The sequence below is a fragment of the Dysidea avara genome, chromosome 1, assembly GCF_963678975.1.
Source record: "Dysidea avara chromosome 1, odDysAvar1.4, whole genome shotgun sequence".
Lineage (NCBI taxonomy): Eukaryota > Metazoa > Porifera > Demospongiae > Dictyoceratida > Dysideidae > Dysidea > Dysidea avara.
This window is the reverse complement of record NC_089272.1, coordinates 38,475,074-38,501,225: the sequence shown is the minus strand read 5'-3', so window position 1 is coordinate 38,501,225 and position 26,152 is coordinate 38,475,074. Positions and strand designations below refer to the sequence as shown.

General features: G+C 37.4%; 2 protein-coding genes across 2 annotated transcripts in view; both read left to right on the top strand.

Annotated features, from left to right (window-relative positions):
- The window catches only part of LOC136246548 (dendrite extension defective protein 1-like), a 230,756-nt gene that overhangs the window by 41,229 nt on the left and 163,375 nt on the right, over positions 1-26,152 (top strand). The window lies entirely within an intron of this gene.
- Positions 1-26,152, top strand: part of LOC136264156 (uncharacterized) — a 45,357-nt gene that overhangs the window by 5,751 nt on the left and 13,454 nt on the right. The window contains exons 3-4 of the mRNA XM_066058865.1: positions 12,378-12,919; positions 15,583-15,743. Coding sequence (XP_065914937.1) covers positions 12,608-12,919; positions 15,583-15,743 — 473 coding nt within the window. The 5' untranslated portion in view covers positions 12,378-12,607. The remainder of the gene's footprint in view (positions 1-12,377; positions 12,920-15,582; positions 15,744-26,152) is intronic.

The window sequence follows — 26,152 nt, the reverse complement described above, 5'->3', positions numbered from 1 at the left end:
CAGTTAGAGGAATCTACATACCAAATTTGAAGAAAATCGCTCCAGCCATACAAGCAAACAAAGTTTCGTTTTAATTTCTTCATTTTTTTCTTCTTCATTTCACATACTTCACAAAATCTGTCATAAAACACAAATGCGTGTTCGGATCGGGCTGATGTTTGGCACACTTAAAGGGCTCATTAAGGTGGATCTCAGTACCAACTTTGGTAGGAATCCGATGAACATTTATGATCGATTATTTGTGTAAAATAAGGTCGAAGGTCTGTCACGCCTACAGGGTTAACGCCTTGGAGGAATGAGTTGAAAATTGATATGTAGATGGGGTAACCATCGTAGGAGTGCCTTTTTGTGGTTTGAAAGGAATCCAGTTAAAGGCCATCGAGATATGACACAAAACCCAACCTGTGTCAAAATTACGCGATTGATTTTTATGAATAAAAAAAACTATGAGTTTTCACGTCTACCAGGCAAACTGCTTAGAGCAATGAGCTGAAAATCAGTATGTAGCTGGAATAATCATCATAGAAAGTCCTTGCTGTAGTATAGAAGAATCGGATTACAAACCACTGAGTTATGATTCAAAACGCAACTATGTGTAGCAAATGCGAGATCGAGATACTCTAATAGAACAGTTACCCTAATAAAGCATTCAGCTATGTTTATAACTTACTCCATTATAGAATTATATTACATTGCAAGTTATTCTGTGGGGAATTCAGCTACAAACAGTTAATCTGATAGACAATTCAGCTACAGGCAAGTCACCCTGTAGAGAGTTCATCTAGAAACAAATCACCCTGTAGAGAGATCAGCTAGAAAAAGTCACCTTGTAGAGAGTTCAGCTACAAAGGAACCACCCTGTAGAGAGATCAGCTAGAAGAAGTTACCTTGTAGATAGTTCAGCTACAAACAAATCACCCTGTAGAGAAATCAGCTAGAAGAAGTCACTTTGTAGTGTTCAGTTACAAAGAAACCACCATGTAGAGAGTTCTGTAATAATTATAAATTATTTAACATCCGTTTCATGTTTTCTTCTTCCTATGGTGAAGAAAAAAGATTGGTTAAAAGCCGACCATAGGCTGGCTTTGGGGTATACAAATACAAAAGGAAGTGAAATCTAATCCAAAACAGCCAAGCTGTAAAAAAAGAGTGCAGCCCTCAGAAAGGCTATGGTGAAAAAGATGTGAAATCCAAGGTGGCAGCCAAGAAATGGCTGTGATTGTAGGTTAATGGTAAAAATTTTAAAAACAACAATTCAGGTGAATTTTGTGCCCTTTTTTACAGCTTGGCTGTTTTGGAAGAGATAATAATAATCATGCCATTCTTTATTCTACGCATTATCGATCTATCCATTGAAACCACGACAACACTCCCCTTTTACATTAAGTGATGGAATAACTAGTCAGTGACTGCACACCTTCAAATTGGAAAGCTGACTCTAATAATCGATCGAAATCACGATAACCATCCCCATTTGGGCATCTTTGCAGACTGACTCCATACAACAGTCACCCTAATAGAACAGTCACATCTTTATAGCTAGCTGTATGCTTTAACAGAAATTAAACAAACTGGTATATTAAAAATTATAAATTTAAAATTGAAGTGGGGATCCAAGCGGTAAAAAGTAGTGAAACGAGAGATGAATAATAGTAGCTATTGCAGCATAGCTTGGTGGGAAATCCCTATTTTGGCATGGCACAGCTATTATTTTGTGTCCAATGCCAAAGTAGGTTCCTACTGAGCTATGCTGTAATAGCTACCATCGTTCATCTCTTGTTTCACTACTTTTTACCACTTGGATCCCTACTTCATTTTTAAATTTATAATTTTTAATATACTAGTAGTAAAAAGTAGTTCACTTCGAGAATCCATCAGTGGTAATATTAACTACTGACTACTGATTATTATCAGCGATTCATCAGTCTGTACAGCTTAGCAGTTCAGCACTTTTATAGCTGACACAAAAACACAAGTATAAAAATGAATTACCATAAATAGAGATGTTTACACAGATGGTAGTGCATGAAAGCTGTGATGTGCATGAAGTTGTGAAAATCGCACACCACAAATAGGTGATGACTTCATCACCTCAGTAAACCCATTACTGACCGGGTCACATACAACCAAATACATACACCAATGTGACAAGCTACCCATTGAGCATCTATAAACAGTGCTATAGCCAGCACTCAGAGCAGTGCGTGTGCCAGCAGAAATGATATGCATGCATTAGCAGGCAAGTAGGTTTAACTGGCATCAGAAAATCTCAATACTAAAATAGAACTTGTACAAAAAATAGCGAACTATAGTGGTATTAACTGATTTGTTTATATTGTGATGTGAGATGTCTCTGAAGGTGACTCAGTGAGGAAGTAAGACAAGGTTGTGAAGGCCAACACGATCAGCATATGTGACGAGATTTTACAAAGCCGTTCCAAATTGCACATCAGGCAAAATCAAACCAACACCGGTAGATAGCTACACTATCATACTACTAGTTTTGACCCTCGATACTACTTAAAACTATTCAAGGCTGGTTTTAACGGACATTTTTTCTGGGTAGTGTGGAGAGCTTGAATGGCGGTTTCCAGGGGGGTAGGACAAGCCCACATGAATTCATAATGGAATTATGCAAGGCCCTTAGCGCTACTAAAATATATTCAAAAGAAACATATTCTTCTACCTTTCTATAGGGATATATCCAACACGGACAATTGTTTGTGGTTGTATGATGAATGCAGAGACCATTAGTGGTGAATTGGTGATTGCCACGTGTTGTCATTTTGGAATGCTAATTTCTTCGTAACGGTTTTGTATTTCTTCATGAACATTACACCTTCATAAAGTACAAACATGGTAGAACTCAAATATCTATCGAACCTTGTCGAACCTCTTCATCAATATTTTGTACAATAAATTCGCTCACGTGAAATATTTTCAAGCATCACTTAAGTGCATTGCGTAATGCACGTGGGCTTGTCCTACCCCCCCTGGATAGTTTCAGGCCTGGCTTGGCAAGAATCAGTGGTTTACTGGTGGATAGCCTGATGGTATTGGCCAAATGTTTTTTTCTGTTGATTTTACTGCATATTAGCGACTAAGAAGCCAGCACTGCCATGTAATCTCGTGTCTGGACTTTAATCGTAGTGTGCCTCCATTTTGAAGTCTATCTCTTGCCCACCCCACCACCCCCACCCTCCTCCCTTTGTGAGCACTCGTGATACTACTTAGTTTGTCCAACTGCTCAGATTTTCTATCTTATTTGGTGGGAAACTCTACAAGCAGCTACAAGTACTGGAAGTGGTCTGAAAGGTAATGGATTGTGCAACTTTTGCGTGAATTTCATACATGTGCTGGTTATCCTTGGCAAGTTATGCTGACTTGAATTCTTTAAAACGAATTATCTCGAAACTTCTAATGTGTAATTTGAAATGTTTTCCCAAAATTCAGTCACATATGATCCCAAATGAAGGCAATGACACATGCAGACTAAAGGCAATGGGTAACTACATAAGTGCCAGTACATCAGTGGTGTGGCTGATGTGTACACACTATGTGCATGCACAGCATTCTGAGTCATAGATGACTTACTGGAGATACACATTAAAGTAGTAGTGTATGCAATGTATTATTGGCAACACTGATGGTGGAAAATCATTCTATTAGCAAGCCAGGTGAAGGATAAAGCTGAGATGCAGCAACTTGGGACTCACTGTGCCACCTGGAAACACTTGTAAAACAAAGAGACACCAGCCACAAGCAATTGCAATAGACTCTATTGTAACTAAAGGGTGCTGATATGTGCCAGTAAATCAGTGGTGTGGCATTAGCATAGTGATCTATGTCTATCAGAACACATGGTAGTGTGTCGTGTGGCCCAAGTAACTAGATCTGCAAGAATCCCATATGTTTGCACATCAGCAGAATGCAGTAAACAATGGGTGGAGTGTTTATGAAATCGAAAAAAATTCCGTAAATTTTAAAGCACTTGTTTCACAATGAAGGAACGTGATAATGCCAAACCTTTGGTTGCATCGTGATCCCCAAAGCAAAAGGAGTTCCAAAGTCTTTGTTTCCTGTCAGTACTTCCAAGGAGACAGAAGATATGAGCATTAGTCTGCCTTGTGTTGGACAAGTGATTCGTTCATTTTTTTCTCATGTTTTTGCCTTTGCCTTAGTTGTAGAAAAGGCCTGAAAGACAAAACGTACCCAATAATGGATTCACCTGTTCATGGAAAACCCAATGGTGTAAGTTGCATTTTGGTAGAGGATTGTGTTCATAAGTTACAGTCGTTTAATTAAACACCTGTGGTTTATTTTCCATATTGTCACTATACAAATTGATATTTAAGTTGTTGCCACTTTGTAGCACTGTAACTTCAAAAGTTCTTGGCTTCTAGAGCTGAAACTTTGGTCGACCATCCCTTTGGTTATCTAGATAAAGAAAATGGAATTTGAAAAATGCGTTAACATATGGGGTTCTTGCAAATCTGGTCATGTATTGATAGGAAAAAAGAAAACGTGATTTTCACGCATATATAGCTCCGTGATCTCTCGTCCCATTGACGCGAAATTTGTTACAGAAGTGCCCTTGCAGTTGGGGTGTCTGCATACAGAGTTTGAAGAAAGTCACCGCAGATATTTCAAAGATACAAGTGGCAAAAGTTATGAGTTTTTGTCTTTGTTTTTTTTCTTTCTTTCTTTTCTTTTTGCACACTTTGCAAAATCTGCCATATAATACAAATCCATACCCTGATGTTTAGCACACTTAATGGGTTCATTAAAGCGAATCTCTGTACTATGTTTGGTAGGAATCTGATGAACAATCATGGAGTTATGACCAATTATTTGCACAATTTAATAATACCGAAATTCTGTCATACTCACAGGGTAAACTCCTTGAAGGAATGAGCTGAAAATTGCTATATAGATGGAGTAACCATCGGAGGAGTGCCTTTTTGTGGTTTGAAAGAAATCAAGATAACTACCATAGAGATACGTATGATGCAAAACTAAACCTGTATCACAATTATGCAATCAGTTTCATGAATAAAGAAACTATTAGTTTTCATGCCTCACTAAGAAGAGTGAGCTGAAAACCAGTATGTAGATGGAATAATCATCATAGAATGTCCTTGCAGTAGTATAGAAAATTGGAGTAAAAGCCGCTGAGTTATGATAGAATACCCAACTAGCGTAGGCAATTAACGTAATGTTTATTTCCCACCGCACATCCCTTCTTGTCAGAACATTCCTGGAACACGATTCTTGGCAGAGGTATTCCACTTGACTTCGTCTTCCTGTGTACCAAGTTTGGTGACAAACGGTGCTTCCCCTGACCAATAACAGCTGAAAAGGTTAAAAATCAAAGTAACCGTTTATCTGAACCATGGCTCAATCACTGGGACCCCATGGGCTTGCGCATTTCAACTATTGGACAATAGTCCAATGACTGGTCATGGCCTTGCACTGGAACCTCACAAAAATCTGAAAAAATCCTGCGTATTTATGAAGGTCTAACCGACTTCCATGCAAAATTTCAGCACATCAGATCACATAAAAATGCACACATAAATTGCTTGATAATTAAACACACATTGGTCATTTAAGGACTCTACAGTATTCAATAGTGGAACAACCAGCTCCCAACCAATCGTACATTGTTCTCTTGGTTCTGTTCTTGATTTCTTGGTGGTTTCTAGATGCTTTGTAGGGAAAGCATGGTGGCATACTTGAACTATGGTCGTGGATATGAATATTAGGTTTCCTACGCTTCTCAACAGTTGGCTAGATGGTAGTACTCTATTTTGAACTACATTCTCACCAATCTTTGCCTTCATTACAGCCGCCATGTTATCTTAGGTTACATCAGTTCAACCTGGCAAATTCGACACTAATCGTACTGTGTTTTTCTGTGGAAGTTTCAGTGACTGCTGCCCTTGATCGTGGCTTGGCTTGTTTCCTTTATTGTTTGGTGACTAACATTGAAGCAGAAATCAACAGTAGACTGTCATGGGCTTTCAAAGTGACGAACCACCATTGATGGTATAGGCTGAACTCACTTCTGAAAACAGCCCCAAATCTACAGTACAGAAGTTATACAAACTGTTAACCTTTGTCCATTCTTTTATCAGTAGAATTACAACTTTTAACAAACATAACACACTCTTTGTCAACCATGCCACTTCTTTGTACCACGGAATTCCACTGTTTTTATTAGTATAACACCTGTCCAATAATTGAAGTATGCGTTTCTGGTAATTGATCCCATCTGATAAATGGTTGCTTACACTATGTGTAGCAAGTGCGTGATCGAGATGCTCTAATAGTGCAGTCACCCAGCATCGTTAGTAAGTTACTCTATTAGAGCATTCAGCTACGTAACAAGTCACTGTGTGGAGAGTTCAGCTAAAGCACGTGATCCAATAGAGAGTTCAGCTACAAAAAAAGTCACCCAATAGAGAGCTGAGCTACAAACAAATCACCTTGTGGAGTATTTAGCTACAAAAAGCCAACCTGTAGAGAGATCAGCTACAACTAAGCCACCCTGTAGGCAGTTTAGCTACAAACAAGTAACCCTGTAGAGAGCTCAGCTACAAACAGGTCATACAGGAGAGCTCAGCTACAAACAAGTAGTTCCAGTTACAAACAAGTAGCTCTGTAGGAGTTCAGCTACAAGCTAGACCTAATAGAGCATCACTCTCTCATTGTTTCTGTCCAGTTCTCCCTTAAGTAAGGCCCTTAAGCTGTGATAGTTGGTCAATAATACCCAACAACTGCACTCTCCTCATCAGAAATTGTTCCACTCTTTCATTATCATTGCTTTGTTTGTACTCTTCGTTTAATTTCTCATTGGCATTTTCCAGCCTTGATAATTTGTTGTCTTGGTTTGATCATTTAATTAATCCCTTCACTGCAACATTTCTGGGAGATTCCAATCTGTATGCTATATCTCTCAAAACATACCGCATAGCGGGAAATTTCCGGAGGGTGTAATTTTCGGATATTTCGGAAAACTAAATAATTTCTGAAAATAAAATTTCCGAAATTGTTTATTCATACGTAGTCTACATTTAGGTAAAAATCGTGAGTTGACATAGCACTCCTCAAGTACTTCAAGGTGTGTAAACAGAGTGGCGATAGCATTATTTCTTATTTACCTGTTGACAATCCCTAGTTCTGCACTTGTTACCAATTCAGGCGTCACCAGAATGATGGAGATACGTCAGTGGAAGCAGGAAAATGGGAAACCACGTGGTGAATATCGGGTGTAGCTACACAGGAAAAGAGAAGGCGGAAATAGCGAAGAGAGCAGCTGTTTACGGGATTAGTGTCACTACATTAGGCATTACGTGAAGTCCATCACGTAATCCATAGATTATAGAGGGGCACGTAAGTGCCGGTGCTTTCTCTATAATCTATGCGTAATCCATGACCTGATGACGCACAGAAATCTTCACCTGCCTTGCCAGAGCACAATTCCGTATATTTCCATCAAGTGCTGATCGTGGTGTTTATCCGAAAAATTATTTCCGAAATAGTTCGCATTGATCATTATCCGAAAATTACACCCTCCGGAAATTTCTCGCTATACGGTATAACATAATCCCATACAGTGGAAATTTTGGAACCATGAATTTTTGGCCACTTTTTGCTGCAATATAATTATAGGTTTTCTTCTTTCAGAAATAAAAAAATGTATTAATAGTAGTGGTGTGCAGTATATCGAAAAAATATCAATATCACGATAATTTGTGACTGAATTTGACAAAACAAGGCTTCGACGCACAAAGCTTTGTTAGGAGATATGGCGATTTTAAGGAATCATTGTGTAATAACTTCCCAGTGCCTACAGCTGTGCAAACAAAATTTGCACCAATTGTTCATCTGTTCACTAGCTATCACTGAGTGGGTGTATACATTTCTGATACCCAAAATTTGCCCTGTTTTGAGCAGCTTTTTTCGAGCGGGTAATAATATCACAGATGGTAGTAATAAGGGTGGGAGGGTGGGGGTGGATGGTGGTCTTAATATACGGGTATAAAATGGAGTAAGAAGACGATTGGAATCCAGAGGCCAAGTTTGGGCTCTCCATGGCCCTCCATGGCCCTCAAATTACTCCAAATTGACTGAGAACACAATTGGCGAGCTCTCTGTGAAGTCCCAGCTCACTACACACCATTATCACAAAGCCATGGCCATTTAATGGTGCCAATCTCACACTCGTGGCTTTGACAGGGTCGGAAGAAAGCTGCTACAGAAACCAGACTTGCCAGTGCTGAAGGAAGTACAGTGTGAAATATGATAGTGTATTAGACCAGCAATCCATTTCTGGTAAAATCGTAAGTTTGATTTTGTGTGTGTGGAAGCCTTGTTATATGAAATCCGGTCACATTTGTTGATATCATTATCGTATCGATTTTCGATACTGCTTTAGCAGATATCAATTAATTTTACCAAAAAGGCAATATTTTGCGATAATTATCGAAATATCGAAGAATATTTCGATAAATCTACAGCATTTTAGTGTGTGATTGTGCAATCACACTAGAAATGAAGGTTGGTTCTGTACAATCTAGTCACTTTAATTAAAAGCTTGTCTACCAGTTTTCTAGGCTTATTATTAGTTCTGTGCAATAGTGTTTAAATTGTATTTGAAGCGTATTTATAATATCGGCCGCCCACACAATTACTCCACCCACACAATTAAAAATTATCAAAAATCAAATTGAGATTTCGATATTTACCCCATTATTGTATCAATATTGTATCGAAATGAAAATCCTGATATTGCACACCACTAATTAATAGACCTGTTGAGACCAAAAATTTTGTCCTGATTATGGAGGTTTTTTCTATTAATTGTGTCCTTAGTTTGTAAAGAGAGGTTCCACTAGACTATATACAGTGAATCCCTTTGTGGTATACTACGCATATACATAAACAGACAAGGGCATCAATCTGTGATGTAAAAACACCCAGTGGAGTGTTAAAACATGTCTAATCTATTTCCTTACCATTCCCTTTAAAACATAATGCCAGAACCACTTCTAAGTTTCCACCAGAATGGTAATTGCACATGACTACAAATCCATCACTTATGCAACCATGTGTGCAATAGTGCCCAAGGGATCTATTTATTCCTCTTCCTGTTTATGCAAGGCCATGATCATCTTAGAATAACTGCTAGAAGATACAATGAAAACCACAGAGTGCCTAAATATTAACTCTAGGAGCATTTATAGAGCAAATTTGATGCACCATGATGTGTATAGCAGTGAATGGCATTTCCTGCAATTAACTTAATGTTGTCCAATTTCTGCTGAATCACTGGTAAATTCTGTTTATAGGATCTTCTGCATTTCGGTGTCTTCCTTTAATTAGGGCTGAGCGATACTACCGTTTTAGCGATATATCGCGATATTTTGAAAGTATCGATATCGCGATATTTTGTTATTAACTATCATGGTACCATGCCTGTACATTACTGTCATTAAAAGCCATTTGTTATGCAGTACTAGGCTCAAGAATCCTTGTAAGTCATAATCTGGTTACCCCTGCAGATGCTACTTTTGAAGACTTACTGGAGGAATACACTATGTAGCACCAGCTATGATTGACATATTTGTAAGTATTGTGAAGTATTCAGTATCGTGAAGTATTCAGTATCGTGAATATAGTGGCTTTAGTATCGATCATGATACTAAAATGGCAGTATTGCTCAGCCCTACCTTTAATGGGGCTTTATTTTGCCTTATTCAGTTATTGGATGCACTAGACCTACAATGAAGTGTTGGAGCTTGTACACCTATCAATTATGTTCATTAACTATTAGCTCAACATTAACAGCAAATCTTCAAAGTTTTGGTAACACTTCCAAAAGAAGCTGTGAAGGGTGTATTTGTATATTCATTCCAGCCCTAATAGGCAGATCAAACTCTGCACATCACAGAAACATCACAGAAAGTATGGTACATGTCAGACATATCATTTGCATCTGAATGTGCATCCTAACTATCACAAAATAATTACTGAATAGTTATGTGACCATTATGCTTCATTTTCAGCCTGTTACACAATGTTGCAAATGGAGAATAGTATGAGAAGGCCACTGCAATTAATTTAGTCACTAGAATAATGGATGATTCCCCTTATAAATGTTATAAAGTCATTACAGACTAATGCAAATCATCACTTTGCACTGTCAAAAGGAATTGGAGGACACAGGTACGTAAACCCATGATGAATGCATTGTAAAGCCAAAAAGTACCTGTTGGGTTGAAGCAGTGGTGTATGAAATAATGGTCTGACAGTGGTATTTACTAGTCAATTACACTTAGTCTAGTTGTTGGGCCAGTAATTGAATTTGTCTGTCGTAATTATCACCTGTTAGCCATTAGTTTGTGTACATCCAGCAGCAGCTTTCATTTTATGCAAGGTATCAGTGCATCTCTTAAAATTAGAACCTTAGTTATAGAGCCGCAAACATTTACAGCAGCACTACTTAGGTTTGATCGCATAGCTGCTACTAAGGCAAATGCACTTCACAGCTAAAAGGCTTTCATGTTTTGACAGAAACTCTTATGACTCCTTTCCTTAAAAGTCCCTGTAACAGAATTGATTCCATAGATGCCGTTGTACGTGACCAGTACCCTAAAGCACTGCATTTTCCTGTTCTGATGATCACTGTTAGTGAGTGGTTGTGTAGTGATCAGTTATGCAGTACAAGTAATCCCAATAGTTAAAAAAATAAACATCCCAAGTTGGCAGAAACACATGAAGTAAAGGAGAAACATTGTTTGATGTCCACTCAACTTTCACTTTGTCCTGGCACTGTGTCAGCACATTTGTGAAAAGTTCTTTCACAAGCTGAACAGTGAAAAATCAAGCCCTATAGTCTTAGCTGTTATTGACTTATCCACACAAAACAGCCAAACTGTGAAAAAATGGTGTGCCTAGACTTGTTAAGGCTGCACTATTTTTTCACAGTTTGGCTGTTTTTTTGTGGATTTCACTTCTTTTTGTTCTTTATAAGGCCCCGAAACCAGCCTATGACTGACTATAAGGTTTGTTTTTACTCACATTTTTCTTCTTTTCTATGCACTACCAGACACAACGATGATTATTAAAGACAGACTTATAAATGTATTGCATTGCATGATTTAATTTAGTATTTGATAGTATTATTTAATACTCTATTAGAGTGCACATTTTTGAGGACTTCTAATAGAACATACGTAGAATGTTCTAGACAATCTAGTACTTCTATTGGTAGATCTATAAAATTACAAACTATTAATTATAAACAGATTTAAACTAGAAATTTCATTTATAAAGCAGAAGTTAAGTGAGGTGATCAGCCAAGGTAGCAGTGGTTCAGTGGTTAAGGATGCAGGCGTTAGGTATGGAGGCCCCTGGTTCAAACTCTAGTAAGTTATTTTTTCTCGACATTTTTTGTGCACCTTTTTACCCCATGGTGACTGCTCTATTAGAGTATCTTGATCACACGATTTTATACTTGTTTGGTTTTTGCTTTATAACTTTGTCGCTGTATCTCTATTGCTATTAAAACTATCAAAAGGCACTGCTACGATGATCAGCCTATCTACACACCAATTTTCCAGTTATTCCTATACTCGGTTTACCCTGTAGCCATGACAGAAGTTTGATCTTTCTTTATGTAACTAAATGCTCATAACTCCTCGGATATTCCTCAAAATCACAGCAAACTTGGTACGTGAATCCACCATTACACATTCTTCATTTGTGCCAAAGATCGAGGTAGCCGAGTTGCACGTTTGCATTTTATAGCAATTTTTGCAAATTGTGGAAAAATAAATCGAAGCCCCCGTAGAAAAAGAAAAGAGAAAATAAAATAAAAACAAAGAAATTAAAGCAAGATTTCGAACATCCATACAAATGGCTGTTGCGAATTTAATCAAATTTGCTGTGTGGCCTATCCTACATGGTGGACAGCTATAATGCAAAAATGGTGTGCTTTTGAGAAGGGGACATGGAGCTATGCATGCGTGAAAAAGCTGTTTTCTTTCTTCCTGTCAACATACTCATGGTGTGGTGCACCAGCTTTCTTGACCGCATGTGTCTTGCACTACTGTGTGTCTTGATGCTAGTCTTAAGGCATCAGTCAGTCAATAGAAAAGTTCCACTGAATAAATTCTTGCAGTTGGCATGTATTGGAATCGTTTTATTCCTAACCAATACTGTCAAGTCACCATGAAAGTATAGTGAGGCTGGTTTTGGTCAGTATTTATTGTGAGAAAATGCTTGCTGCAAACTTCATATGTACCATACTGTATGATAGTACAGTACGTATCTGTAACTTTCATTAAATTGTAATTATGCTTTTTATACAGGTTTTTTCCTGTGAAATCTATCACTTGCTAAATCTTAAAGTGGATAATAATTTGGTGAGGTAGAGTACTTTGAAAGAGAAGGAAGTGACTTATGAATTGGAGCTAAATAGTGCTTTTCACTGAAACACAAACAGCAGAAGGTCATATTCAAAGTAGAGAGGAAAGCACTTCTGTAAGCTCAGATCTCAGTGCAGGTAACTTTTTTAGGGCACTCCAGCAAAAAAAAAGTTATGGAGAGTGCCAATCCATCAGAAATCAGTAATTCTATGATATCTGAATTAGCAGATGTAGGAGACCCTAAATGCAGGGTTCCTAGTTTGCCCATGGGCACTCATGGTGATTTGAGCCCAACAGTTGTACGAAGTGAGATAAATAATGAATGTCAAAAGCCAACAGATGAGCCAACATTTAATGGAAAAGGTAATTCTTTTATTCCCGAGGCACCTCCTCCTCCACCAGTTGTTCCATCAAAGCATTGTAATGCTAAGATCCCTAAACCAAAGCTAAATCAGCAAAGAGAACCCACTCCTACAAACAAACAGGTAACCATGTAAAAGTGTTGTATTGCATGTGAAAATCAATAGTGTTCGTGTTGATATAATTTAGAATCCTGTGCAAATGTCCTTTATTGTGTTGCTAATGAGAATGATTTCTGTATCATGAGCTCATGAGACAAGTAGGACAAATAAGTGTGGCCCCGACTAGACATTGGGTGTCCTGCAGTTTGAATCCTGGGGTTGGAGAGATTTTTTCCTTACTTTGGCCCCTTTTCTGTTACACTTATTAGCTATAAGTCATTGAAGTCTAGGTCCTTGTATATAGGTTAGGTAATCCTAAGATTGCAGCACAAGTTGATGTCAGACCTTCTGTGCTGGTCACTGTAAAGTGTTAATAATAGAGTGTATTATCACGCACGCACACACACACACACACACGTATAAATAGTTGCTATTTTCACACATGTGTAATTATCATTGTTGTTTATAAATAGATTTTTTGTGTAAGTTCTCTCCAGATCAAGTAGTTAAATCATATCCCTGGCATTATGTACAACTTTAAAAATTCATCTAAATTTCAATTTTACATCTTTTCGTACACTTCGTAATAATTGCTATCATTTTCATGTACAAAGAGGGTGAAATATTTTTATAACAAGATTTGTGTGAATGCACATGAAGCACCCAAATTTATCCCTCTAAGTGATGATCACATATCTACATGCTAAAGTTTAAAGTTTAACATGTATTGTACATACTCTTGGTTGGCAAAGAAACAAATTTTGTACCAATGTGATTTATCAGTACCATGAATTTTGATGGAAATAATATAGTATTTTGTTTTTGAAATTTTGCGTGTAACACTGCTACTGTGTACGTATGTAATATGATGGTAATGGAATTTGCTAGTGAATTCTTATCAGAGAAAAGATTGTGGATGGAATAACCATCATAGTTTAAACTATTGTCAAAATCATGGGTTATGGCAAAGTTGCTATAAGACTTGCTTATTTCATCAGAAAAAGGTAAGCATTAAGGGTGCTCGCGGCTATTTGAAGCCATACAACATGCAATTTTTGTATTGTTGCTTATATTCACATAATGTATAAAATGAATCCATATGCTACTTACGTTGGAAGTGCTTCTCTTTCTCTTCAACACAAACCAAACAGAATTCTTCTAGCCTATACCATTTTATAACTATGCGTAGTTCTTTATGAAGCACTTAAATCGAAACTAGTCCTCCATTTTTCACAGTAGCGCACTGGAAACCACGTTGAACAAACTTCAGCTTATAACTCACAACTCTATGTTTAGTATTAGTACACAGTGTACATAGAACTTCAGTTAGTACTAAAAGTGTGCTACACCATTCAAAACCTCATGTTCTCGGTGCCGTAACTCATGAAACCATAATGCTACGGACAAAATCTAAACATAGGCCTCTGGAGAATTTATCAACGAATCTCCCTACAAAATTTGAAGCCTTCACGGCTATTACTCAAAAACTAGTTTTATTTTTAGTAAACATGTGCAAAGATTGCGTGCGCCCAACATTATTGATACAATAACCACACAAATTCCTATTGACCGCAATCACAACTTTTCATAATAACATGTCATGAACGCTGTTCTAAACACAAAAAGCTCTGTTTTCTCTTCTTCACACACAGGAACAGCTTCTTGCTCCGCCTGGAGTCTCCAAGTCGCTCTTGGATAGGTTGCGCTAGGCACGCCATCATCAGCAGCTTGTAACGCCTTGTGATTCCAGCTGGTAACATTGTTCCCTACATAAGCAGCTTACAATTACAATACTAACTACCAGCATACCCTGTCACTCGAGAAAACAAGGCACAAACGCATGTCGCCTACAAGCGAAAAGTGCGTTCACACTTGTTGCCTTAAATAACACTTACTTTTAGATTAATTCATGTTAGTGTAACTGTTGATCCATCAGACAATCATTTGCTAACACTTCAGTGACAATTCTGAAGCGAAAAAACATGCTATTCTTCCTCGTGTTCTCTGGCGCAAAACATGTCCGCTTAACACGGATACTACAAGTATGCTTAGTAATGCCAATTATGATGCAATAGCCGCATGTGGTTTCTGGGCTGGCACTTAAACGGCTTCAAATATCAGCGAGCACCCTTAAGGAAGTAAAAACAAGTTCCTTATGAAAAGGGTGTACCTTTCATAATGCAGTGTTAAATGTGAAAAATCAAAGATGACAGCTTAGCTTTGACTTACTCATTGCAGTATTATTACACCTGTAGTTTCAATCATGATTATTGAAATGTTGATCTTTGGCCACCACTAAATTTGATTTTTTTACTAGATGCCACAGTTTGCACTTCTTTTACAGTTAGATCACTTCTTGGTTGTGATGCTTATAAATTACTGAGAAATTACACTATCATTTTCCCCCTTCCGGCCATAAATTGTAATGTTGCTACCCACTGGTACACAAGTGGCTACATGTATGACAGCTGGGCCTGTGCTAATTTGTGGCTCAAAGATCATCTTGTGGCATTTTCCTAACAGGTTCTTTTTGTCTAAGCAACAGCTATTGATAGAGTAGCATTAAAATATCCCATAAAATCTATACTACCTGTCTATGTTGCCTGTATTCTGCTTTGTTTCTCCCGTGCAAGTCTCTTTATACAGTATATCTGCTCCATGCTTTTTATATGTACAATAACCATTAGATAAGAGATGAAACATTTGAAACTGATGGAACATTTGAAACTTATGAAACCTTTAGTCAGTCAACAAATACGGCCTTCTTAGAAGTTGGAGGAGAAAGAGTAGAATATGAGATAGAAAGAAAAGACAATACCAACTGTACAGTTGAAGAAAAACAAAGAGAGTAAGTTTGCTGTAGTTACAGTATATACTAGATGAATAAAAAATTGGAAATTTTAAAATGGGTGTGTGTACTGAAATGTTGACGGCATTATTATGCAGAATGCAAGATTACACTATTCACAACAGTCTTTATTATCAATAAAAGAAATCTCATAATCCATTACTGGATTAATGAAAAAGTATACAAACTAGATGAATAAAAATAGAAAATATTAAAATGGGAATAGCTAGGAATCGCTGAAAAAAGCCACCAAACAAGAAGAGATCGTTGGGGTGGTAATGTAAACCACAAATCCCTATTTTGACTCTCTGTCATAAATCTTTAGTTACATGCTCTGTCATTTTGAAGTGAGTCAAAATAGGGATTTGTGGTTTACATTACCACCCCAGCGATCCCTTCTTGTTTGGTGGCTTTTTTCAGTGATCCCTATTCCCATTTTAAAATTTTCTATTTTTTATTCATCTGGTTTGTGTGCTTTTTCATTAATCCAGTAATGGATTATGAGATTTCTTTTATTAATAATAAAGACTGTTGTGAATAGTGTAATTTTGCATTCTGCATAATAATGCCGTCAACATTTCAGTACACACATGAAACTGATCAAATTGCAATGTGCATACAGATTGGGAGTCTCCTAATATGAGCTACAATTTACATTAGTGGTGTTTTTAATAGCTGTCAAATTCAGCGCAAGGATTGTAGTTATACACTTGACTGCATTATTAGAGTATTTAAGTGACTGCTCTATTAGAGTATTTAATCTGGATAACTCGCCCACGTACAATAATCACGGAGCGAAAAAACCACCTTGCAACAAAGTCATCAGCCCAGATTAAGCTTCCTGGCCTATACTGAGTTTAATAAAGACAGATTCTCTTAGCCACACAAAATAACCTAACTTTGAGCGTGATCTTGTATGGCTTCTCGAGCGTAATGGTGTTTTGGCAATAGGAAATGGCCCAGTTTGGGCTGTTTCCATCCGAAAACGAAATCAAAAATAGGTCATGGACACGCACAATGATCCATTCAGCAAGCCTTGCTACTTTTTATCCCAGGATTCTCCTTGTAAACTTCGCTATGCCTGTGAAAGAATAATTATACAACCAAGTACTAAGAATAATACGAAACGTGGTTAAAATTACGTCATAAATAATAAATAAATAATTAATAATTAATGTTTGAGAAAACTATGAGGCCTAGAGACATAAACTAACCGCGGGGATCGATTCGCCTGTGAACAAAGGCACAAACATATAATCGTTGCACCCGTTCGTGCTGATGACTTGATCATACGTGTAATTCTATATAACGCCCAGTACCGCACTCTTGCTTAATTACAGATTGCGCGAAGGAAGTGACTTCAGGAGAGCGAGAGGCCACTTTATGCGTAAACAAGAAGATTACAAGTAAGTTTTTATGTTTGTAACATCTCAAGTCTCCATGCCAGCTGCCAGTCACATAAAATAATTAATTAATTAGCAATACAAGAAAACATTAAAACACATGCCATGTTCTTTACAATACAGTTACATATAAAATACAAGTAAACAATCTTGTCTTGTGCAGCTGGCATGGCGAATTTCCTTTGTGTTGGTGTCAGGCAATTCAATACATACTTAATCTTTTTTTGCCTTCACCTGGTTTAGCTACTAGGTTCTGGCTGGCTTGGCTGTCTTCCTTTATCTGGTTCATCTGGCTTGCATACTCCTACAGTATTGTGTAGCTATCTCCTGCAAGTTGTGTATAAAAATGGGTCACTATGCATAATTATAGTGTGTCACCTGTCACTGTGCCATTGCTACACCACTGATGAACCTTATTTAGCTCTAGTTGATGTTGATACTTTACTGTATATTGGTTAATAATTTTTATCTGTTGATGTTGCCTATAATGTATTGCTGCATACAATACTGCAATAATGCATAGTTCTCTCCTGTATGTTTTGTATACATAATTACATATACTGTGTACACATCACTGTGCCATTACCACACCAATGATGTACTGGCACTTAGCTACTGGTGGCCTTTAGTTACGATGCCACTATTGTGTTGTATCTGTCACTACTGTGACATATTGAGTTGATTTGGAGATCGTGCCTTCACCACCTAATAGCCTCACCAGGGGGCTGTCACGTTGGTGTATGTATTTGGTTGTATGTGACGCGGTCCTAGTAATAATATTATGAATAATAAGAATAATCATGAACCACGATAGTGGGTTCATAATGGGGATCGCAGTGGAATTTTTGAAAATCCTAATAGAGCAGTCACCTAAAACCAGCCTTAGAAAGCAGACTCAAGCATAAAACAACCCTCAGAAGGCTTATTATCAAACACTGAACTCAGAAAAATTGTGATATAGCAGTAAAAATGGTCTAGACGAAATTTGGAAACATTCAAAAATTGCGAATTTTACGCGAATTGTTCATATTATTATTCATAATATTATTATTATTATTATTTTGTTTCACTCGTGTACAGCCCAAGGCTTCCATTTTTTCGCAATAAAAACTACACAGCCTTACTCACTGAGTCCTTCCGCGTGTCCATGACCCATTAATTAACCCGTACTCCACAGATCGCTAACTGGCCTCCACCTCGATAAATTTCCAAGTTCTTCTTCGCCATTGCCTGTTGTTTCGTATACGGAAGAAGCCGTAGAAGAACAAAATTACGGGATCTTGTGTGCACAGGGATGCGTGTTGTTCGACTATAGTATTTATAACGTTAATAGATGGCAGATTGAAGTTGTGCAGCACTCTTTTACCTTACAAGATTGCCATAATAGGGTCTCTAGTAAGCTTCCCATGTTCGCTACGAGAAGCCATTCAAGCACGCATGCAAGGCATCCGTTTATTCTTCCTAGCCGTCACAGTGACTGCTTTGTTTGTCCGTTATAGGTGGAAGATAAATGGTAGCGCTGATATCATGGCTGCTTTTCACAACAACAAAAAATTTGGGTGGGGTGTTTATTACAACCCTACCATTTAAAAATATTTTGTGGTCTAACCACATATCATCAACAACACTCCCATATGGTATCCATGTCATAAACACCTTAAGGGTGTGAAGCCTGACAGTCTTATATGGGAGGATTGTGTGCTACTGTGCTTATGTCACTATAACTAGCTACTGTGTACTTTAGCACATTCTCTGATCAGCTAGTGACATTGACAGTTGCAAGCATTTATGAACACATGCTAACCAGACTTAAATTTGCTGACTATACCTATGGTGTTCCACTTTATGACACACTGCTGCTAGCCGGCTACACCTAGGCTTTCCAGGGCTAGAGCCCAGTCTAAGTCCTGGCAATTGGAATTCAATATGCCAGTTTAAAGTAGTCTTGCATGGGTATGACTGCCAAATCCCTGGTAATCGTGTTAAGACTGGCTACGCCCTGCACTGGCCACTAGTATAGTGACATTGTGATTTGTACATGCAGACACTGGCATAGGAAGACTTCGGCCAAGCCTAACCATCTCCTCCTATTTAGCTTGATTAACACCAACTCACACGGTTGCTGCTGCATGCAGCCTTGTATGTTCATACGTGCAACTCATACATTTATACAAAGGTGTTGTAAGTATCATCACTACAATAATAGCACTACAGCTACAATGTATAGCTATCTCTTCACTACCTATTCTGCTAGACAACTCTACACCTGTAATGCACATGCTTGATGTATGCATCGTTCTTCACTTTTTTTAAAAAATGGACTCTACAGGAATTATAACACTAACAGTTACCATTCTTATAACTTGTATCATAGAGTTTCATTCTTTTCCTTCTTTTAGAATAAACACCTAAGACATCTTGTTCTTTTTCAAGTCTCCTGTGCTATCATCAACACTGTCTCCTGTATGATAGGTGCACAATCAGTAATTCTTCTGACAGGTAGCTAGCTCGTATAGCAGTGTGTTTTCAGCAATGGCACAAAGTGTGACGATGGTGGCTGAAACACTGAGTAGACTAGGAATTAATATATCCTACCTTATTATTTTGTGCGTGTACAAATCAGAATGAAAATACAGTCTTTATCATAGGTTACAAATAAATGTTGCATTAAGATATCTAGTTAATGAGTTAACCTTTTAAACTTAGGAATCTCTGTTAGCTTAGGCTACACTATAAACTATAATGTGCCAATTAACTTATAATCCATAAATGGATTTGGAAAAAAAGTACACAAACTAGACATATTAAAAATTTAAAATAAGAAATAGGGATCGCTAAAAAAAGCCACGAAACAAGAAGGGATCGCTGGGGTGGTAATGTAAACCACAAATCCCTATTTTGACTATCTATAAATGCTCCATTTGAGTATAAAGAGTCAAAATAGGGATTTGTGGTTTACATTACCACCCCAGCGATCCCTTCTTGTTTCGTGGCTTTTTTTGGCGATCCCTATTTCTTATTTTAAATTTTTAATATGTCTAGTAAGAATATGAACAAACTGGCAAATTTCAGTGTAGTCTGAAATACACATACTGTTTCCTTTTCACTTGATACTTACTAGTGGACCTATACTCATTGCAAAGAACCACTAGAGGGTTGTTTTGAGTTGAAGGATGCTTTTCAAGGTGGTTTTTAGGTGTGCGTTCTATTAGGATTTTTGATGGGCGATCCCTATTATGAACCCACTATCGTGGTTCATGATACCAAAACAGCCAAGCTGTGAAAAAAGAGTGCATCTTCCGAAAAATGCCTGTATCTTCCGAAAAATACCTGTTAATGCTAATCATTTTAATGGTGACATTAAAGTAGCAGCCAAGAAATGGCTGCAATGATGATGATGTTAATGCCAATCATTTTATTATGATAGTGATGATGTCATCACTAGAAATGATCGGTATTAACATTGCGGCCATTTCTTGGTTGCCACCTTTGATTTCACAACTTTTGCATTTTGGGAGACCACACCCTTTTCATAGCTTGGCTGTTTTGAATATAGATATCACTTCTTTATTTTTAAAGTCTTTACAACCCAACTGCAGGACACCTGCTGTTTAAAGATGTTATTGCGAACCCCAAAGCCAGCCTATGGCTGGCTTTTGGGCTTTAATTATATTTGTTTTTCTTTTCTTTTCTACAGGTATGGAATGACAAAGAGTAAAGATATTTCAATTGTGTTTTATGTGTGTATTTAGGTTGTTTATAAAATTACTTTACTGTAAAATTATCATGTGAATTCTCAGCAGGTTTACTTGTTTGTAGCTGAACTCTACTGGATTATTTGTTTGTAGCTGAACCTCTACAGGGTGACTTTTCGCAGCATGGTCACTTGTTTGTAGCTGAACTCTCTAACATCTTGAGTAGATCGATGTATATTGTGTAACCATAGGACGTGCACTTGAATGCTATAGTGCTTTGTTTACAGCTATACATTTTTGCTTATATTATAGACTTATGTGCCTTTAAGGGTTAAGCAAGACACTTAATTTGAAACCATATTAACAATGTAAAATAATGTCTCTAGAATATAAAGATGAATTTTCAATACAAAAATGGCTGTAAGTCACCAAATGTCAAATCCACAATGGCACTATTTCAAAAAATGAAAATAATAAATACATACCATAAGGAGTTAAGGATGCTCTGTACAGTTCCGCATATGGCTTCCCGTAAATTATGTTTTCTATTATAACTTACGAACGGATTAAACCATTCTGCTAAATTCTTTTTATTTGCAATAAGCTATCACTACTGCACAGTTTAGTCCAAATCCCATGTCTTAACTCACTGTAGAAGGCGAGTTATAATTTTTCGCTTCTAACTAGAACTAGTCCCACAGTTTACACCCTAGAGACTTGATTCTTTAAAAATACATTATTGAAAACTGTACAAGCAAACGTGCGTTTCTATTTTTGTTCTCTAGCTTCTCAGTTATCAGATACTCTTCTTCCACATCTGTGCTGGCACTAATCAGTCTTCTTTACCTCCACGCCATTCCTCGCCAGAAGGAGCTATCAAAAAACAACAAACGCTCTTCTAATGCATAAATATCATGGTTGCCCATCTGAAATTTTTGTGCCTATCGGGTCTAAAATGACGAACTGGTTCTAATTTTAGTATCAAGGTGTAGAAACTGGGGTGCCCGCAGCTGTTCTATGGCCACAGTTATTGTTTCTTAATTGCGTAACTGGAAAATAATCGATCAATTACGGATCGCTATATTCATTAGACCACGATGAAGAAGATACAATACTTACTTCGCTTCCTCATGTATATCACTCTGTGGCAGGTTATTTCATCATAAAAGACGTTTCAAGCCACAGACTAATTAGATAATTACTGGTGGCCATGGGAATCCATTAGTAAACCCCAGCTGTGCTAACCTCAGAAGCCATACGTGGAACTGTACAGAGCACCCTTAAGAAGAAAGTTTCATAATTGTATTATAAATAACATATTGTTTGCACTATGCCATGCACTCTACTATTGGGATTTGGCTTAAAATATTCACCATCAAATCCTCCAAGTTATACATTCACTTGTATGAGGCGTTTTGTATACGTAAAGAGATGTGTTTGCGCATGTGACATGCACACCTCAGGGCTACAGGATCAAAGATATTTGAACTCTCCATGAGCAGCAAATGAAATGGCATATAGGTTTAATTGATTTGAAGCTTGCTTCCCTGAGTAATGACTCGGTTAAACTTGCATATTTTTTCATTACAGCATGCATGATTTCACCTCTTAAAATATTCTAATCAGTGTACTAGTGCAAACCACGCATGTGGATTCTTGTTGAGACAGTCACCTACTTATATACGTAGTTAACTTATCATGGCATAGATGAGAAACATAAACCAAAGATGGAAACGTTATATTCTACTTACTGTAGTATGAACAGGAGCATGACCATATATTGAAGCATTGTAGTCTGCACTACCATGTAATTTTTGAAACACTTAAGGTTACCAATCTTTTCATAATTTTTGTGCATGAACGAGAGTGTAAAGTTTCTCCTTAGTATGGGGCTTGATTATCCTGAAACAAACATGCCCATACATAAGTCATTTGTGGGATAACTGGCTCCTTTGCACACTTCATACTTTCACATGCACCAATTAATATTAAGCCCTTAAGCCCCAGTGCGTGGGAGTATCAAAGCGCCGCGCTGGGTTATAACTACCATACAGCTAGACAGAGCGGCACTGCTACTGTACGATATATTAGTTATCACCCTGTTGTGGAGCCACTCAGTCTCTTTCGTGACATCACAATAACCGTGAATGGCATTGTTTACCAATGGAACAAAGAGCCAAATAAGGAAATATTGATACAAAACACACCAATACAGCACTTAAAACTAGCTAAATCTTACAAGAAAACTGTTAATCCTTTACACAATAACACTACAAGTTACCAATACCGTGATAGTTTAACAAATGTCAAGAATAGTCCGTGACGATTTTCGCTCCAGCAATCACTCCCAACGGCCACTATGGTGAAGAACTAACTTCCTCTAGCTTCATCGTTCTATCTCGGACTATGGTAGCCACTTGTTGGTCTTTATTTTTCTCTTGCACACCACGCGACACCACCATACCAATTTCTGACGAAGGCGAATCGTACCTGGAATCGCTGCTTCATAACACCGCCCTTCGCTACAGTTTGTAGGCAGTATGTAAGGTCTCTCTTGTAGCTGCGAAGTAGAATCTCCACACAATTCGGACAAATCTTGAGCACAGTGACAGGAACTCAAACCGGAACTTAATTTACTATCCGTAAACTTCTGCGCACTGGGATATAAAACAGTTATATCCCGTATACTCGGATGATATCATTGTTATTACACTTGTCCTCGGCTCCGCCTCGGACTCGTGTAATAACAATGATATCACCCTCGTACCGGGATATAACTATAATTTCTTCCTCTATCCCAGGGAATTGTGGGGGATTTTGGTTCAGTTTGATCTACAATTCTGCCCAACTAGTGGGACATTTTGACTGTTTGAAAGTTTTGATGTTTGTTTAACCATTAAAGCTATAGCCGTTTTTAAAAAATGCAAGCACAAAATTAACGCATTGGAATTTTTTGCATGTGTGTGTTTCTAAAAGATTGAATGAACGCTTCATGAATATACCTGTTTGAAACCTTGCATGTAAATTACCAAAAGTATTGTGCATTTTTAGTTCATTTTTATCAAATCCTGTTTTCTGAATTATGTGGGTTAAAGGGTTAACTTACAAACTACATAAGAATTAACCTGTTCCTATAGTATAGAATACCTGGGAATTTGACCACTAGTCATACCCCCATGTTTGATTTTTATAAAAGTCAAATCCCTGCCACTTTCTCCACTGTGCCTGGGTTGGGGGTAAATGCATTGTAATACTGCTAAATGTTTCCAGTTAGATTACATAATTTTGAATTGTCAGTCAAATTTTGAAGTGACTATTACAGGCATGTTGGTACATTGTACAGCAGACTGTTATATTATAGAGATAAATTTGTACATCCAGTAAATTACAAACATTGTACAAATGCAATGATATACGGAGTTGCAACTTGCACTATCATGTTCACCATGAATAGGGGGGTTGATTGCTAGGTAATTTTTGTATCATCTTTTTTTAATACAGACAGAGACGAAATCTGTGAAGAATGATCAATCGTGTACAATTACTTTGATGTGACTTAACCACATACCCATAACTCATGTATCCATTGGTGTGCTACAACAAAACAAAGATTTTCAATCTCCTCCTGAGTATAGATGATATCCAAGTTTCACTGTTACATGCATACCCTTTCTTCACAAAGAAAAGTACTTTGCAGAGTTTGTTTTAAAATATGCAATTATTTTGCCCATTGTAATCAATGGTTTATACTGTAGGTTTGTGTCATTGTGCGGGTTGTCGCAGATCCACTCACAAATGAGTATGATTTATACTTTATTTGTGGTGACTTTCTTTCTGACCAACTGGCTATTTTACTTGCATTTAGTGGTTAGTCCTGTGGGAATTATGCTCCAAGTTTCCATCATTATTCTATGCTGAATTTCTCCTAAAATTTCATCAATATGCTCATTTTTATTCATTTTATGCTTCTGATTTTATCATTATTCTCCACTGAATTACAGTATATATTCACCAAAACATAGCAAAACAGTCTAACACATGCAAAAAAGTCAGGCAAAACACTGCATACTAATTTCTTATGTAACTGTCAATAACTGCATTATTATGCACAACTCACATAGTAACTGAACTGACATAATGGGTAAGCCAAGCAGGGCTAGAGTAGACAAAACTATTTAAGAGGTCATCAACAGCAGCAGTGCAAAATACACAATTACATGATGGGCATTAATTGGAATAAACCATCAATGCCAGAGATTTGCTACTTGGTATTGTTGTTTTATGATAAGCTGATTTAGATACTATAAGTGTAATCAATTGCTTACTAGGGTGGGAGAGCATGTGCAGCATTTACACGGAGAAATGTACTGAGACAAGTTAACAGCATCGCAACACAAACAGTGACACTAGATGGCTACATAGAGATACAAAACATTGTAAAACTTCAGTATGCAGCACAATTGCAAACTCTATTGTAGCAGAAATCTTTTGATAAAGCTATAACTTGTGGTGTTTTTCAAGTCAGTTGTAATTCAAGCGAGCTGCTGATAAACCTGTGGAACTAGTTTGTCCAGTTACTACTAGTTCCTACTTAGACGTGTGTATGTTCTATTGACATCATCACTTTATCCAAACTTTAATTTATTTTTGAGCAATAAATTACATGTTATTAAAGGCTGCTTCACAGCTTGGCTGTTATGGTATGGGCTAACACAATAAAACCACTAATAGGCCTGTGGGAATTATGCCAGAATAATTTTGGGAATCTTGATTACAGAAGCTATGCTGGAATTATTCTAGCATAATTTGGGAATATTATGAATAAATGAGAATAATACATGAATAATCAGCACGTTCAACTAACACCAGACAAACTAAGTAACAAAAAACAATACATTGCAACCATTACCAGTAGCGTCTGAGTATTTTCACTGCTGAAGTCTTCTTTCAACTCCTAGCAGCAAAGTTCATTACAAGACTACATAGAGGTGTCCTCATTAATACTGCAGTATAATAGTCGTCGAACTTTACCTGTGAGCAAATTGGAGGGTTGCAGGTTCAAGCCTGCCCAGGTCCAGTCATGGATGTTTTCTTCTGTCTTCAACTTTTCAAACAGGCTTAATGAAGTTAATTCGTTTGTTTGTTTGTTTGTTTGTTAATGAAGAGCAGGCTATAGGACCAGCACTTGTGCTGTAAAGCCTTAAGAAAAAAAGCAAAATTATAACAAGCTCTCATTTGTGGTAGTCCTGTCATTCTTTTTATTTTCTGATAGCTGGCCTTGATTGTAATTCCTGTTTACTTACATACTATA